The sequence below is a fragment of the Dendropsophus ebraccatus genome, chromosome 9, assembly GCF_027789765.1.
Source record: "Dendropsophus ebraccatus isolate aDenEbr1 chromosome 9, aDenEbr1.pat, whole genome shotgun sequence".
NCBI lineage: Eukaryota > Metazoa > Chordata > Amphibia > Anura > Hylidae > Dendropsophus > Dendropsophus ebraccatus.
In genome coordinates this window covers 32,331,925-32,349,612 of record NC_091462.1, presented here as the reverse complement: position 1 = coordinate 32,349,612, position 17,688 = coordinate 32,331,925, and the positions used below count along the sequence as shown (strand labels likewise).

At 42.1% G+C, this 17,688-nt stretch overlaps 1 protein-coding gene across 1 annotated transcript in view; it reads right to left on the bottom strand.

Annotated features, from left to right (window-relative positions):
- Positions 1-17,688, bottom strand: part of MYO3B (myosin IIIB) — a 279,760-nt gene that overhangs the window by 163,595 nt on the left and 98,477 nt on the right. Inside the window, exon 9 of the mRNA XM_069985142.1 lies at positions 4,944-5,009. Coding sequence (XP_069841243.1) covers positions 4,944-5,009 — 66 coding nt within the window. The remainder of the gene's footprint in view (positions 1-4,943; positions 5,010-17,688) is intronic.

The window sequence follows — 17,688 nt, the reverse complement described above, 5'->3', positions numbered from 1 at the left end:
GCCATAGTTATACAAAAATATAGGTAGTGTGAACATAGCCTTACAGTGATTGACACATAACTGAGACAGACTTCCAATGTAAGCATATGTATGTATAAAAAGTGGAGAGAGAAGCACTCAGATGTTTGCTTCTCTCTGCTTGTTGTAGCAATTGAACTATGTTCTGAACTGTTCTCTGAACTCTCAAATTTTTTTTTTATAGTGACAGGTACACTTTGGTGGATTAAAATGTTGGGCGGTAGAGCCGAAAATCTGCGTGGCAGCTAGCATCCTATCAGTCTCCATATTATAAAGCAGCTTTTGCTATACAGTGTTCCTTTGGGAGCCATTTGTACAGAGCTATTTTCCTCTAGAATCATGGCTTCTTGGGGAGAAAGTCTCCCCAATGAGCCATATGAAATCAGAGGTGCATATGGCGGTATATAAAAGGCCTCAAGCGTTTCTATGGGCGCCCTATGACAACTATACACAAACTGAGCCATAATATGACCATGAGCATTAGGCCAACTAGATTCATCCAGATGTGATGTGAAACCGGGAAATAGCTTAGGTTGATGATAGAATGAAAACGATAAGCCAATGGTTCCTACGTCTATGCTCAGATTCTATCCTAATAATTAAACTCTATTAAATTACTACACAGCAACCCGCTCATCAAGAAAATTACCGAAATATCACCGCCAGATTCCGAGTAATAGGAAATTCTGAGATGTGTTCTTTTTAATTCATCATAACTAAACCCTAGCAAGTTTCCTATTGACAAATGCATAACTAATGCAAATAAATGAGCCAATTATCCCCAATGGCCAAAGGCTCGCCACTCCATGCCCTGATGTTTTAATTTAAATGAATGGAATACTGATTATTAATGTTGATCGGCCTCGTCATTTCGCAGCAATAAACAACGGTTTCGACTCAGAACGTTATTATTAGGAATTACATTCCAAAACCTAGTCGCAGTCTCCCGCTATCCGCCAAGCCGAGTGAATTTACAGCTCTCTTTGAATTGTTTATCCTTAATACATCTCCCTTGTTCTCTGCTTCATTACCTCATGATCTATTGCAAAGAAAACACGCTTAAAAATTGCTTGCATAGATGATTAAATTACAAAGAATGCAGATTGCAGAATCCGAGGTCAGGGAATGCACAGTGAACAATTTAGAAAGAGAAGATAAATATGGGCACACTTTTCTGAGTTTATTGGAAAAACTAATCCTATCGACGTCTGTTAGAAAAAGAACAAGAGTGGAGGTTCGGTGGGGCTAAGGCCCAGGATAAAGAGTTCAGATTGGGGGTTCGAGTGCGCAGACTGCCATCGATTTCGAGAACGGGGGTCCTTCATCCTGAGTGAATGTTTAGCTGGCACTCCATTCACTCCCTATGGGACTGGTGAAGATAGCCAAGTGCAATGCTCAGCTATCTTCTGAGAGTGAATAAATGGAGTGGTGGTTGAGGATGCACACTGCTACACCACTCACTCAGAAAGCTAAGGGCAATTTGTAGGGATCAGACTACTTGATATTGATCACCTATGGATAAATAATAAGTTATGGGATAACACACTTAATGGGGTTATGCAGGATTAGTTGATTTTCTCCTGACAAAAACGTCACTCTTGTCCTCAGTTTGAGTGTGGTATTGGAGCTCAGTTCTGTTGAAGTGAATGAAGCAAAGTTGTAATACCACACACAAACAGAGGACGGGGGTGGCGCTGTTATTAGAAGAAATCAACTGAACTTAGATAATCCCTTTAACTAAAAGCACAGGTCATGGAAAGCAGAAGAGATGTGCCAACATCCTGTTTGTCCTCGCCTGGTTGACCTCACTAAGCACCCTAAGGGTGTCCTCATTTTAGTCCCTACTGTGGGTCTCCCTATTGTGCTTTAATAGAAAAATAATCAAAAATGTTCATATGTCACCCTCTCTAGTCGTTGGTTCTAATTGGTTCTCCATTACTGCCATAGAAATCAACTGGGTATGTTCATATCTATTTTTACCGTAGTGGTATAATCAAACCGCCATTCCCTCCCTTATCTACTTTCCACATAGACAAAAGTTAAAAGTAGACGGAACCTACCGCCTTCGGTTAGATCGACCAACTGTCCAATGTGAATGGGGGGCCTCCCAAATATCCCCCAAGAGGTGATGTTGGAGGAGAAAAGGATGTGGCAGGTTGGATTTCAACCAGCACTAGAGGCCCCCATGAGATGAGTCTGGAGGAAGCCTGCCCCCTCTCTCCATTTAAAAGTCATGAATGTTTAGTTAATTATGTATGTGAGGAACATGAGAGACAGCTGTCAAGTGAAGAAACGTTCAGCCAATAGTTATTGAAAGTATATGGCCACCAAGAAGATCAACAAAGGGTGAACTGATCCTCACTTACATCTCACATGTTTTTTACTAAAGCTTGCAATAGATTGGATTTAAAGGGGTATTCCTGCCTGAAACCCCATTGATTGACAACTAGGCGAAGTTTAAATTAAATGGCGGTCGAGTAAAAGTTGATTAGTTCAATAGACTGAATAGGAATGAGCTGTAATTTGTCACCGATTCTGAAAACTGAAGCAGATACTTTTTCCTAATCCTAAACAACCGCTTGTAATGTCTTTAATATTTCTTATATTTTGATTTTCACTGTTGGATAATTTCCTAAAATTACCATATGCTTATCCTTAAAGAAATCATTACTTATCTCTCCGCCATTGCCGTATCAGTGTTTAAGAGGTTCCCACTGATCTCCACATCCTCCACTTTAAAAAAAATTAAAAAAAACAGCCTGACCTCAGTGGATATCCCCTTTAAGGATTTAATACAGTGAAATTCTGTAGGATTTTCAGCCTAGTTTGAATCTGTTTTCCTTTATCTTTTGCACATCTCTAATTCCAAGAAAAATAATAGAACTTTTCTCCCGTCTTATCTGAAAACGGTGAAAGACCCATTCATCACTTTATATACACCAGGGAAAACATAAGCAAAGTAGGTAAGAGCCAAAGGGGAAAGGACAGATGTGTAGCTGACTGCACTTTCTTTTATATCAAGCATGCTGAAGTACTATTACGTATCAGCGCTGTCTCAGATCTTGGAGTGGTAAATAGTGGCAGGTAGATTAAAACATTTGCTCTATCTATGACTTCCAGGCTGGAGGTAAAATCTGTTCTATGATGATAAAATGGTCATTTTTAAAGTCATTACAGCCCCACCGGAGATAACGTGAAGCCACATTTGTCTACAAGCCAAAAGAATAAACAAAAGCACACCAAACATAAAAATAGCAAAATAAATAAATAAAAATAAAAAAACTGCGTTGCTTAGTAGGGATTTTATTTAGTCTGATATTTTTAAGGTTCTGAAATGAAACCAAATGACTGCACATAAAGACGCTTTATAAGCCCTATAATTATTAAAGTGCTTTCTCTATGCAAAGCTATCAACATTTCAGAAGATTATTGTTGGATACATTCAAAACCTTTATATCCAGTCACTATTAGACATATCCTTACGCACAGCACAGCAGTCTTGTCTCCTGTGAGCAGTGGGGGAGTCTGGGGCAATGAGATTTCTAACCACCTAGATGTCACAGTTGCCATTGACTGCGGTATCTAAGTGGTTAAATTGCTAATAGAGATGAACGAACCAGGTTCGGGTTCGAGTCGATCCGAACCCAAACGTTCGCCATTTGATTAGCGGTGGCTGCTGAAGTTGGATAAAGCTCTAAGGTTGTCTGGAAAACATGGATGCAGCCAATGACTATACCCATGTTTTCCACATAGCCTTAGGGCTTTATCCAACCTCAGCAGCCACCGCTAATCAAATGCCGAAAGTTCGGGTTTGGATCGACTCGAACATGCTCCAGGTTCGCTCATCTCTAATTGCTAACACACTGCTGTCAGCTGCCAATAACCTAAGCTTGCTCCATACATACTTACACAAAAAGATTTATCTAACAGATTCTTGAAGCCATAGCCAAGAACAGACTAAAAACAGAGAACATAAAGGAAAGACTGAGATTTCTTCTCTTTTCAAATCCATTCCTGGCTTGGCTTAAAAAATCTGTCAGATAAATCTCTCTGAGTAAAGGCACCAAAAGGCTATGTTCACATAACGTATATTTTCGTAAAAAGTACGGCCGTTGTTGCAATTGGCAACAGCGGTCGTACTTTTTACGAAAATATACGTTGCCTTCTATGGAATCCCGGCTGGAACTGACATGTCTGTTTTCTCAGGCCGCTATTCAGTAAATAGCAGCCGCAGAAAACCCTGTCAGTGCACATTGTGGAGCGAGCGGCTCCGGATGCTCGCTCCATAGTGTGCAGTGGGGAGTTCAGATGCATCAGAACTCTGCAGCTGCAAAGATCATCCGGCCAGTACTGCAGTATCGGTCGGGATGATCCTTTCAGAGACGGCCGTTCCGTGACGCGTTTTACTATCACTGCATTCAGCAGGAATGTTTCTTCTTCTTTTTGTGCCTAAGGATATGACACAGTCTTTCAAAGCTTTTTTCCTCAAACCAAACAGTATCCTACTGCCCCCAATACTGCGCACAGGACACACTCCTCAGAGCAAAGAGTCTACTACTGCGCACAACACGATGCTCTCCTGGCTGTCTAAACCTCATACACTGAATTACATACACACTAAGTGAACTAAAGAGCAACACAATACAATTTAGTGTACAGTTAATCTATACACAAGAGTGGTAAAGCACCAATAAAAATTTTCGTATATATCTACAGTTTTATTCTTTTTTTACATGCACCTGTATATAATTTGTTGTCCGTAATAAAATTATTACTGAGGCCACTTCCAATTTTCCTGGATGATAAACAGATAATGCACCAAGACAGACAAACCACATCCTTGGCCCTTAGAGACTGGAAGGAAATGTATCCTGGTATTACAGGCATATCAATATACAAATGTGTATTGTTACTTAGGAACTTACTGTGCAATAAAGTGGCTGAATGCTCTGGACCATTGTTCTGGATGAAGTAATGTAGGCGGAGGGTTTCTGGAAAGAAGGAGAGATGATTGTCAGTACAAGTGAAGATATGAAAGCAAATTATAGGCAAGCTAAAACCAATGGTAAGTGTAATGTAGAGTAGCTACTGGGGGCCTGTACCGCCAATCCTGTAAGAAGTCCTTAAAGAGGACCTGTCACCCCCCGTGCCGAGGTGACAGGCTCCCGACCCCCCGTTAGATCCCCCTATACTTACGTGATCCCGCCGGGTCCCGCTTCCTGAGCCGGCCGGGTCCCGGAGATATCAGCTCCCAAAGACCGGCGCGCGCTGAGAGATGAGTCTGATGCCCATAGAGAATGACGGAGCATCAGACTCCCCATTAATTCTCTATGGGCGTCTGACTCTTCTGTCAGCGCGCGCGCCGGGCTTCGGGAGCTGATATCTCCGGGACCCGGCCGGCTCAGGAAGCGGGACCCGGCGGGATCACGTAAGTATAGGGGGATCTAACAGGGGGTCGGGAGCCTGTCACCCCGGCACGGGGGGTGACAGGTGTCCTTTAAGAAGTAGGTTTAAAGCAACTCTGTACCCACAATCTGACCCCCCAAACCACTTGTACCTTCAGATAGCTGCTTTTAATCCAAGATCTGTCCAGGGGTCCCTTCGGCAGGTGATGCAGTTATTGTCATAAAAACAACTATTAATTCTGCAGCACTGTGTCTAACGGCCGGGGCTTACATTTGTATATGCATTAGGCTGGCACAACCTCTCTGTCCTTCCTCCCCACCCTCCTCATTATTAGGAATGCTCTAGGCAGATTGCTTCCTATTCCCCACCTGTGTGTATAATGAACATGGGCTGGATCGCTAATACACCTGTGCTAAGCTCAAACAGCAGTAAATGTTCCTGGATCATTCCTAATGATGAGGAGGGTGGGGAGGAAGGACAGAGAGGTGGTGCCAGCCTAATGCATATACAAATGTAAGCCCCGGCCGTTAGACACAGCGCTGTAGGATTAAAAGTTGTTTTTATGACAATAACTGCATCCCCTGCCGAACGGACCCCAGGACAGATCTTGGATTAAAAGCAGCTATCCAAAGGTACAAGCGGTTTGGGGGGACAGATTGTGGGTACAGAGTCGCTTTTATTGTTCCCTATTCAAAATAATACAAGAGTGGACTCTGTTCTATCAAGTTTTTGGTTGTTTTGATGTCTAAGCTAAAGTAGCATGTTGTGCTATTCTGATTAGTACAAATACTGTACATAGAAACCTGATAGAATCGGTGTTAGTCAATCGGAGACCTCATATCCACTTTAACTATGGAAGCTGTGACATCAGTGTGAGCCTTATTGTAATATAAAAGGGTTCTGGAGACCAGCATATAAAGGGTGTTGAAGGGAAACAGACTATAAAGGTCCAACTCCGGTCTGTGCCACGATAACTGGCATCCAAAGGGATTTGGAATTATCTTAGTGAGAGCTATGGAGGGATCTCAGTAAGTACATGATTTGCCCTTAAAGGTCAGCGCTCGCTTGCTCCCTCTTCATGTAATAGGGACTTTACTGAGATTTCTGCTAGGGTTGTGTCTGGTATGTGCAAAACTTCACCAGGTTCACTCCACCCCTCTACCCTAGAGACTTTTTTATCTTATGGTGCACGCTTATGGAATTATCTTATGGTGCACCTTTTTTTTTTTTTTTATTATGTGGCATCATAAAAACTTCTGTAGAGTCCAGAAAACTGCTGCCTATATAACTGAAGCTATATAACCCAAATTTGTATATTGGTTGTAGAGATGAGCTCAACTTATCCTTATAACAAGTGCAGATCAACTTAATGGTGTGTTCACACCTACAGGATCTGCAGCTGATTTTCTGCAGCAGATTTCATTTAAATAACTGAACACAGCATCAAATCTGCTGCAGATCCTGTAGGTGTGAACGCACCCTAAAAGGGTTATCCAGTGCTACTAAAACATGGCCACTTTTCCCCTTTCTTGTCTCCAGATTGGGAGGGGTTTGGAACTCAGTTCTATTAAAATAAATGGAGCTTAATTGCAAACCACACCTGAACTGGAGACAAGAGAGGGGGAAAAGTGGCCATGTTTTTGTAGCGCTGGATAACCCCTTTAACAGAGGTGACCTGTAGTGAAGAGGCCATTTCTATTCCGGCCACAGATATAAGTATGTAAATCTGTAACCCGCAGTCAAACCTGATTGTAATTAGAACCATAGTTCAGTAGTTTTTGCCAAGTTCATACAACTCTAAATAATTCCTCTGGTTATCACAGACATGAGCCGTGCCCTTGACTCGCCGCTTGCCTCTTCTCATTCAAATGTATGCTGCTGTGATTTCAAATCCAATAGTATTGACACTGAATAATGGAATGGTAAAGACTGAAGAGAGTACTAAGAGCATATCTACAAGAGCATCCCTCCATGGTACAATGGAAGACATCATTAGCTCATTTCCTTTACATATCAGACCAGGTACATGCTGATAGGTACAGAATTATATCAGAGATTTATCAATATTCTAGTTTCTCTAACAACTGGTGTCCCGCTGTATGTTTTTGTGAGATGTAGATGTCGTGTAGCATTTTGATATTGTTTTATATTTTTAATGCATAATGTTGTTTTGTGATGTTTTAATGTAATTGCAAGTAAAGGATTCACTTTTGTTAGTATACTGCCCTACACTGGGGACCATTCCTGTTAGTGGGAGGATCCCACTCTAGTCCAGCCTTTCTTTCCCCAACTACTGGACTCCCCTCCTTCTGCGTTCTCGGAACAGGGCCCTGGAGTGGTGGACCAGCATGCACGTAGCCGCTCTATGCATTGTCTAAGGAGCTGAATATTAAAGGGGTATTCCGACTTTATTCACCACTAAGGCCCACTATTACTGTATGTCAGAATCTGTGCCCTTGGACTCTCTGGAGGAGGGACGGGGAGGAGGGACAGAGAGGGTGTGCCAGCCTAATGCATACACAATCTAAGCCCCGGCCGTTGGGTACAGAGCTGCAAGTTTAAAAGTAGTTTTTTAGGACAATAACTGCATCACCTGCCGAATGGACCCCAGGACAGATCTTGGATTAAAAGCAGCTATCCGAAGGTACAAGCGGTTTGGGGGTTCAGATTGTGGGTACAGAGACACTTTAAATCATGTTTTTATGCTTAACATATTGTTTAAGAATTTTTGGTGACTTTTTTAATTTTCCATTTCTCTATATTATAAAACTAAGTTGAGATTTCCTGTTCTGTCTGTGGTGATAAGAGGAGCCTGCTGTAAAGTGATCTGTACAGCATTGCAGCAGCATCTAAGACCAGAAGACAATAGCAGCTCCCTGTGGAATGACTTCCTCACAGGTTACATTCATCTCAAGGGGAGAGACTCTGTCTATTGTCGTCTATGTTCATGAGTGTTGCTGTAAAGCATGTCCCTAAATGCTGTTAAAAACAGCCCAGGTAAAATGGCCACCCCCATAATAAGGAACAAAAAAGTGAAATAAAAAAGTGACAGTCACAAAATAGAAACAAATTAGAATTAAATAACTTTTAGTATCTGACTCTTATCAGTAATAGGAAATTTAGGGGAGATTTATCAAACATCGTGTAAAGAGAAACTGGCTCAGTTGCCCCTAGCAACCAATCAGATTCCACTTTCCATTTTCCAAAGAGTCTGTGAGGAATGAAAAGTGGAATCTGATTGGTTGCCAGGGGCAACTCAGCCAGTTTCACTTTACACCATGTTTGATAGATCCACCCCCACCCCCACACGGTCTATTTGAAGTCCTGGTTTATATGGTCCTATTAGTTTTAGGTAACTCTACCTACATACCTGCACAGCTCCTTGCTATTGCATGTGCAGATACAGATGTAACTATACATCCTAAGGAGACCTGATTGTTTAGTTTGGGCATCTTCCAAGAAGCCACAATACTGAAGGACCCCATTAACTTGACATTACCATTCCAATGGACTCCTAAATTAGAAAGCTAAGAAAAGGATAAAAAAAAGTTAAAATGAGCCATGTATTTTGTCAGAGACTATAATAAAAAAGTTGTAATTTATCTTCTGATGGAGAGGTTGTGATGTATAACCGTCTGTGATTAATAATATATATGATGCACTGACATACGCAGTAAGGGATACATTATCAGACACATACTGAAGCTATAAATGGACTGTGAGATACAAATCTTCGAGTAAATGTGCAATTTCTTTGCTTGAATTGCACTTGATTTTGCCAATTTTTAGCAGATTTGGCCATCTGCCCACTCCTGAAGAAACATCTGTGGAACAGATGAAAAGACTGTGGTTCAGTAGAGCCAGCAGTTGGTTAGTCAGTAATTTTTTTATATCCTGAAATCACATTGGACCCTTTAAATAGAAGCTGATCATAATATCCCCTGAAGTGTATCGGCAGTGCCTTCTGTAACATATACAGGTATATACAGGTAGAACTATCAGGTACATGGTAATGGGGTATACACAGGATATTCTTAAGGAAGGGGGTTAATTATAATATTACTGCCACACCATGACCAAACCAGGGGCGTAACTACCACCACAGCAGCCATAGAGACTGCTATGGGGCCCACTGCATCAGGGGGCCCAGAGGCCCACTCCTGCAATACACTGGACCTCCTGAAAAGTCATCATTTGCAGCACCCAGTGGCCTTGCATTAAATGTTAAAGGTTATGACTACACTTGATGGGTTTGTGGTCAGTCGGGAGGGGCCCAATCAAAAGTTTGCTAAGGAGCCCAGACATTTCTACTTACTCCCCTGGACCACACATTACCACTATCCTGGTCACAGCGGCTTTTAGTAGTGAGACCTGATGCAATCAATAATTTTTAACATGTCTTATGACATAAAACGAAAAAAAAGAAAAGCACTGTTCACACTGTGCAGGTTGTACACTGCTGTGGACAATATACAGACAAAAACAGAAAAATACTACAGCAATCTACAAGTGCAAGGACTCTTCATATATACACCACACCCTCTGTCGTACATGCAATAAAAACTTGTTCTCGGAATTTTTTAAAAATGAGGTTTTTGGCAAACCATTCGGTCAAATCGAGTGTACCATATCACCATGTTAGGGTGACCCTCAGAGAGATGGTTCCTATACTAACAATGGCCTCTCTTAGTGTAGGAACCATCTCTCTGAGATCACCTTAACATGGTCAGATGTAAAGGATGGACCAGGCACAAGGAGATGGATCCTAGAGGAGTGCTCATGTTCCTTCTTGCAAGGTGGAATTGGCTTCACTGAGGACATTTCCAGGTTGCTACCCTCAGAGAAGGTCCACGATGACCACCGACTGATGGTAGTGAAGAAGAACAGGAGCCTGGAACTAGATGCTCTTTTTCACACTTTTAGGCTGGGTTCACACTACGTATATTTCAGTCAGTATTGTGGTCCTCATATTGCAACCAAAACCAGGAGTGGATTCAAAACACAGAAAGGATCTGTTCACACAATGTTGAAATTGAGTGGATGGCCGCCATTTAATGGCAAATATTTGCTGTTATTTTAAAACAGCGGCTGTTGTATTGAAATAATGGCCGGTATTTACTGTTATATGGCGGCCATCCACTCAATTTCACCATTGTGTGATCAGATCCTTTCTGTGTTTTTAATCCACTCCTGGTTTTGGTTGCAATATGAGGACCACAATACTGACTGAAATATACGTAGTGTGAACCCAGCCTAAAATACAATAGGGCACTGTTCAGACTGGAGCTGAGCTGAGAATTAGAAATGGAGCAAGATCCAAACGGCTAGAAGGACACTAGGAAGCGAGAAAGTGGGAAATAGCAAATAGGGAGAACAAAAGTGTGGATGTGGTAGCTATATATAACCTCAGGTAAATAGCCTAGAATTATCCAGAGCCTGCAGGCTGAGCTATAAATAAAGATGAACAGTCACACGACTGCCACTAGAGGGAGCCCAATCCTCCAGGAGGCCAGCTCAGAACAGGAGAGGCTGCTGGAAGAAGCATACTAAGAAAAAGCAGATGACCATACGACAGAGTGAATTGCAGAAGGTGGGGGTAGGTAGGGGGCCACGGGACCGTTTGCTAAGAACCTCATTTTTAAAAAATCTTGAAAAAATATTTTGTGTGAACAGTCGGAGTGAGTAGATATTTATATAACCCTTGAAGATGTATCCCCAGTCAGATTTAGCCACATTAAAAAAACATTAATTTACACTGGTTTCAGAAAGTTATATAGATTTGTAATTTACTTCTATTTAAACATCCTAGCTTTTCCCAGACTTATCAGCTGCTGTATGCCCTGCCGGGAATTTGTTTTCTTTTCAGTCTGACACAGTGCTCCCTGCTGCCACCTCTGTCCAAGACAGGAACTGCCCTAAATAGCAGCAGCAAATCCCCATAGAAAACCTTTCCTGCTCTGGACAGTCCCTGTCACGGACAGAGATGTCAGCAGAGAGCACTGTGTCTGACTGGAAAGAAAACAACGTTTCCTGCAGGGAATACAGCAGTTGATAGGTATTGGAAGACTTGAGTTTTTTAAATAGAAGTAAATAACAAATCTATATAACTTTTTAAAACCAGTTGATTTGAAGGAAAAAGATTTTCCCCTTTAATTGTTAATTGTTAACGATTATGCGAACGACAATCGTCCGGTGGAATAGGGCCCTAACACAAGTGGTCAAGAACACAAGAGGAGAAAACTCACAAAGTAAGACTCGCACTGGTGATATGTACGAGCACAAGACAAAAAAAACCTCAAAATTGTTTTCTAGTGAGCCATCACCCAGAATGAAATGACCTTCTCTGTGTTCCAAATGGTAAGGAAACCCATGCCATGCCTCTCACCATAACCGTCCCCACCCATCCCATAGCCGACATTTACATTTTTGTGCAAATTCTTAGAATTATCGCATCATTTCCTATAATACAAGTCCTGTGCTTCAGGTATAACGCCCCCCTCCTATCTGTGCCACCAGGCATGTGAGCAGGTGTGAGTCTATTGAATACAATTCATTCTAGATGGGAAATGGGATCACACAGCTGTCAGCTCCACAGACTGTGACACTGAATTGGAGCAGAAGAGTCTGGATCGATTCCTTAGTTATCTTCCAGTGACCTTGGCCAAGTCACTTAATTTTTAACCCAGGGAATATAGAACTGTAAGCATTAGGAGAAGGAGGTGGGAAACTATGGACATTAACTGTTGACTACGTTTTTGTGAACGTTAAAAAAAAAAACGGATCTGTTTCGATTCATTTTTTTTTTTTTTTATAATGGAAGTCAATGAAAAAACGGATCAAAATGGATGCACGCAAATGCATCCGTTTTCTCATCCTTCCCCCCCCCCCCCCCAAAAAAAAAAAAACAGATTGCAAAAACGTAGTGTGAACACAGCCTAAGGCATGGGAATTATATTTTATAAGCTGCTTATTATTATTTATTTATTTTTTTGTCTTCGCCTTCTATTTTTTTATTTTTCTTTATTGATGGAGCTGTGTAAGGGCTTGTTGCAGAAAAACATTTAGGGGGAGATCAATTTAGGGGGTGTAGGTCCCCAGTATATTACACACCCCAGTATTAGGTCCCCAGTATATTACACCCCCTAAAATATACTATTTTTGTACAATCCCAATTTGATCACAGCAAAGGGGTTAAAGGAGCACTCCAGTGATTTTCTTTTTCTTTCAAACCAAATTTTTTAATAAGAATAATAATAATTTTTATTTATACAGCGCCAAAAGATTCCGCAGTACTTTACAATGCTGCGGGTACATACAGAGAGAAAAATCAGACATTACAGATACATACATATAATTATCCAAACATGAGGAGTAAGGGCCCTACCCACAAGAACTTACAGACAATAAGTCAAAGTTATATTGATTTGTAATTTACTTCTATAAAAAAAAATATCTCCAGACTTCCAGTACTTATCAGCTGCTGTACGTTGTGCAGGAAGTGGTGTATTATTTGCAATCTGACATAGTGCTCTCTGCTGCCACCTCTGTCAATGACAGGTACTGTCCACAGCAGGAGAGGTTTTCTATGGGGATTTGTTACTGTTCTAGACAGTTCCTGACATGGACAGAGGTGGAAGCAGAGAGCGCTGTGTCAGACTGGAAAGAGTACACCACTTCTTGCAGGACATACAGCAGCTGATAAGTACTGGAAGACTTGAGTTTTAACTTAAATTACCAATTTTTACAACTTTCTGAGTTCCCTGAGTTCCCCTTTAAACTACAAGGATTGGAGGAAGCATGGTGGCTCAGTGGTTAGCACTGTAGTCTTGCAGCGCTGGAGTCCTGGGTTCAAATTCCACCAAGGGAAACATCTGCAAAGAGTTTGTATGTTCTCTCCGTGTTTGCGTGGGTTTCCTCAGGGTACTCCGGTTTCCTCCCACACCCAAAAACATACAGATAGGTGCAGGGGCGGATTAGCTTTACACCAAGCCTGGGCCCCCCAATCCCACTGTAACTATGGCAGCGCTAGCATAGTGTTCATAATATAGGATATATAATGTCATGATGCCCCGATTTGTGCAAAATTGTGGTAAAAAAATGCAGTGATTTTTTTGCAAATTATGACAGAACTGTAGCCAGAAGGCAATACATCACTGAAAGTATATGCCTTTTGGGTAGTCATGGGCCCCCCCCAGGAGCTCAGGACCCCCATGCTACCGCCCGAAAAGGACCTATTATAATCTGCCACTGGATAGGTGAAGTGCTACGGAATCTGTGTGCGCTATACAAATAAAAGCATTATTTTATTTTTTTATTATAAGTATATAACATTCAGATTAAGAACCTTATTATTTACATCATAGGAGTAGAAGAACAAATATGACGGCATTGCTGGATCTGCGACAAGATGGACACCAATGGCGTCACCATGGAGACCACAGTCATGGTGTAAGGTATTCATAGTTGCCAACATTTGAAATATTTTTCCAGGGACACAATAGCGTTAAAGGGGGTGTGGCTTATTGTGGGTGTGGTCTCGGTGGGGTGTGGTCTATGATGGGTGTGGGTTCAAAATTTTCCAGTTAGAATTTACAGTCAAAACAACACAAAAGGGGCATTACATACCCCAGACCCCAGTATTAGGTCCCCAGTATATTACACACCCCAGTATTAGGTCCCCAGTATATAACACACCCCAGTATTAGGTCCCCAGTATATTACACCCCCCAGTTTCAGGTCCCCAGTATATTACACACCCCACTCAGAGCAGGCTGAGACTCAGATAGCATTCTACTGACTGACTGTACATACTGGTAGTTTGTACCCATATGATGCAGCTGCACCCCATATCATCATGCTACTACCCCCTTCATTCTACTGCTCCTTCATCATCATACTACTACCCCCTTCCTCTTCCTGCCCCCTCCATCATCATATTACTACCCCTTCATCATCCTCCTGCCCCTCCATCATCATACTACTGCCCCCTTCATTCTACTGCCCCTCCATCATCATACTACTACCCCTTCATCCTCCTCCTGCCCCTCCATCATCATACTACTACCCCCTTCATCCTCCTGCCCCTCCATCATCATACTACTACCCCCTTCATCCTCCTGCCCTTCTATCATCATACCCCCTTCATCCTCCTGCCCTTCCATCATCATAGTACTACCTCTCTCATCCTTCTGACCTTCCATCATCATAGTACTACCCCTCTCATCCTCCTGCCCCTCCATCATCATACTACTTCCCCCTTCATCCTCCTCCTGTCCCTTCATCATCATTCCAGTACCCCCTTCAGCATCTTCTTGTCCCTTCATCTGTATTTAAAACAAAAAAAAGTTATACTTACCTTACCAGTATGGTTCCTCTAGTCTCCCAAGGACTCCTCTCCTTGCTCTGCATGAGTGACATCACTCGCGCTGGAAGGGGGTGGGGCTTCCTGTGGCAGGGGCGGAGCTTCCGGCCCCGTACCCGGGACATGGTTTTGCCACGGCTGTCTCCTCAGAATCGGGACTGTTGGCAACTATGGGTATTTTGTGGCTGTATGCTGTGTTATCTGGCTTTTTTTCTAATGGAATCTGATATGGAACATCTTAAAGGGGTAGTGCACCAAAAAAAATTTTCTTTCAAATCAACTGGTGCCATAAAGTGCCAGAGATTTGTAATTTACTTCTATTAAAAAATCTTAAGTCTTCCAGTACTTATCAGCTGCTGTGTGTCCAGTAGGAAGTGGTGTTTTCTTTCCTGTCTGACACAGTGCTCTCTGTTGCCTCCTCTGTCCATGTCAGGAACTGTCCAGAGCAGCAGCAAATCCCCATAGAAAACCTCTCCTGCTCTCCAGACTGGAAATAATACAACTTCCTGCTGGGCATACAGCAGCAGCTGATAAGTACTGGAAGGCTTGAGATTTTTTAATAGAAGTAAATTACAAATCTCCGGCACTTCATGTTAGTTCATATAGTGCCTAACCATAATCGTAGATATACCATACCAAGGCCTACAAGTACTGTCATAATAGAAAATAATAGAAATATAATGGAAAATAGAAATAATAGTCATGAGACAGGTAAACTGGGATGATTTAAAGAGGTTTCTCGAGTAAAAGGTGATTTACATATTACAGAACTTGGAAGTGGAAATCTCTTGTATATACTGATCCCATTCTGTGCCTAGCAAAGGGAAGATTATACACAGCAGGTATATAGCTATATATAGGGATTTCATTGTGTGATGTGGCGAGCGTAACACCCTAAAGATATCCTGGCTAAATAAATTCTGAATCCTAATCCATTAATCATAGAAGCCAATGAACTATTCTGTAATATCAGACCATGGCAGGCAGCACCAGAATGGGCTGTATACCCCATCCCCTACCATAAGGACACATGGCAGGTGTTCAGGGCTGTGACTGATCTCACGCTAATAACTGGAGGGCTATTTCTAGGGGAACGCTGCATAATTTATTTTCCAATCAGTATGTGGATCGTTGTTACTGGAAAACTGACATCTGGAAGTTTATATTAGCGTATAATGGACTTGATCGGTATATTAAACTGCTCATAAATCTTCAATTTACATTGAAACAACTTTCCTATTGTTCTCATGGTTATAGTTTATCACTCACAGGCCTGCGCCATGTCATTGTTACATCCAACATTCTGCTCCAAATAACTTATAGCGGATGGAGCTCTATTGTGCGAATTCGCTGCATAGGCGTAGAGTAAGGCCCTGTTCACAGGTACAGGATTTGATGAGGATTTTGGTGTGGATTATGCACTGAAAACTGCATTAAAGGGGTACTCTGACATCAGAACTTAGTTCTGTATTTTGTGATTGTACTTCCTGGTTGAGCTGTTGCTTATTACTGCACGTCCCGGGATACATCACTTTCCCTTATCACAGTTCTCCCACCCTGCCTCCTTTCCTCCCCCAGCACTCCTGCCAGTTCCCTGCCCAAAGCTGTTGCAGAACATCTCATTTTACTGCAGACTTTTTCAGAAAGCTTGTAGCACCTTCTGTTCATACAGGCAGCATGCTGTATTCACACCTTACCCTCCCTAAGGCTGTGTTCAAGTGGTGCATTTTTGATGCACTTTTCCCACTGTTTTGCTTCCCACTGTGTGAACACAGCCTTAGGGAGAGTGAGTTGTGATTACAGCATGCTGCCTTGTTGAGCTGATTGAACGTCACTGTGCAATAGTCTGTGATGAAATGAGATGTTCTGCAGCAGCTTTGGGTGGGGAACTAGCAGGGATGCTGGGGAAGGAGAGTAGGCGGGGTGGGAGGACTCTGATGAACAGCAGAAGGAAACCAATGCATCCTGGGGCTTTAGAGGATGATGCGTTATCTACAGAGAGAGAGAGAGAGAGAGAGAGAGGAGCAGGCTTTTTTTAACTGGCGTACCCCTTTATAGGGGTATTCCACTCAAACATAACTTTTCATATGCTGCTGCCCATGGTGAGACTAACAATTCCCTCCATACGTGTTATTACCTTTTCAATCTCCTTCTCCCAGTTCTGAGCTGCTGCTTTCTGTTGAAGACCAAAAATCTTTTCTGTCTGTCACTCCCCTACTTCCCCCCTCCCTTCTGAGATGGCTGATGTAAACAGCTTTGTAATGTGGGGAGGACTGATCACAGGTTCATCAACAACTTGACCTCAGTTTAATCTTCCCAGTGTTACAAAGAAGCTACAAAGTTGCAGATAAAGCCTGCCTGGGAATTGTTTACATCAAAAGTCTCAGAAGGGAGGGGGAGGAGGGGGAGACAGAATGAAAAGCTCACACACAGATTTTTGTGTCTTCAGCAGAAAGCAGCAGCTCAGAACTGGGGGAAGGAGACTGAATAGATAATAACAAGTATGGAAGCAATGGTCATAAGCAATGTAATATCAGATATTTACTCCACACTGAGGGGAATAAAGCAGCATGCAAACTATTTTCACAGATTCCATATGTAAAAGCCATGTATCATCCCACATGAATTCTCTCTATTGAATCAGATGAATCCTTGTGTACAGGATGCTGCATGGAATATAAAGCGTATAGCACTAATAACATTGTTGCTTCCTGCCATACTTTCTTCCTGTACTCTGCAGATTTCAACCTCCTTGACACCAAATTGCCCTTGAATTAACAGATGTTCAATTAACCAGTCAAATAAGCAGTCACATCCCATTTCTTCTTTACTTCTTACAAAATGCTAACACACAGTTTAGGAACTTTTCTGTATCTACTAGATTAATGTCTCATAGTAAATGT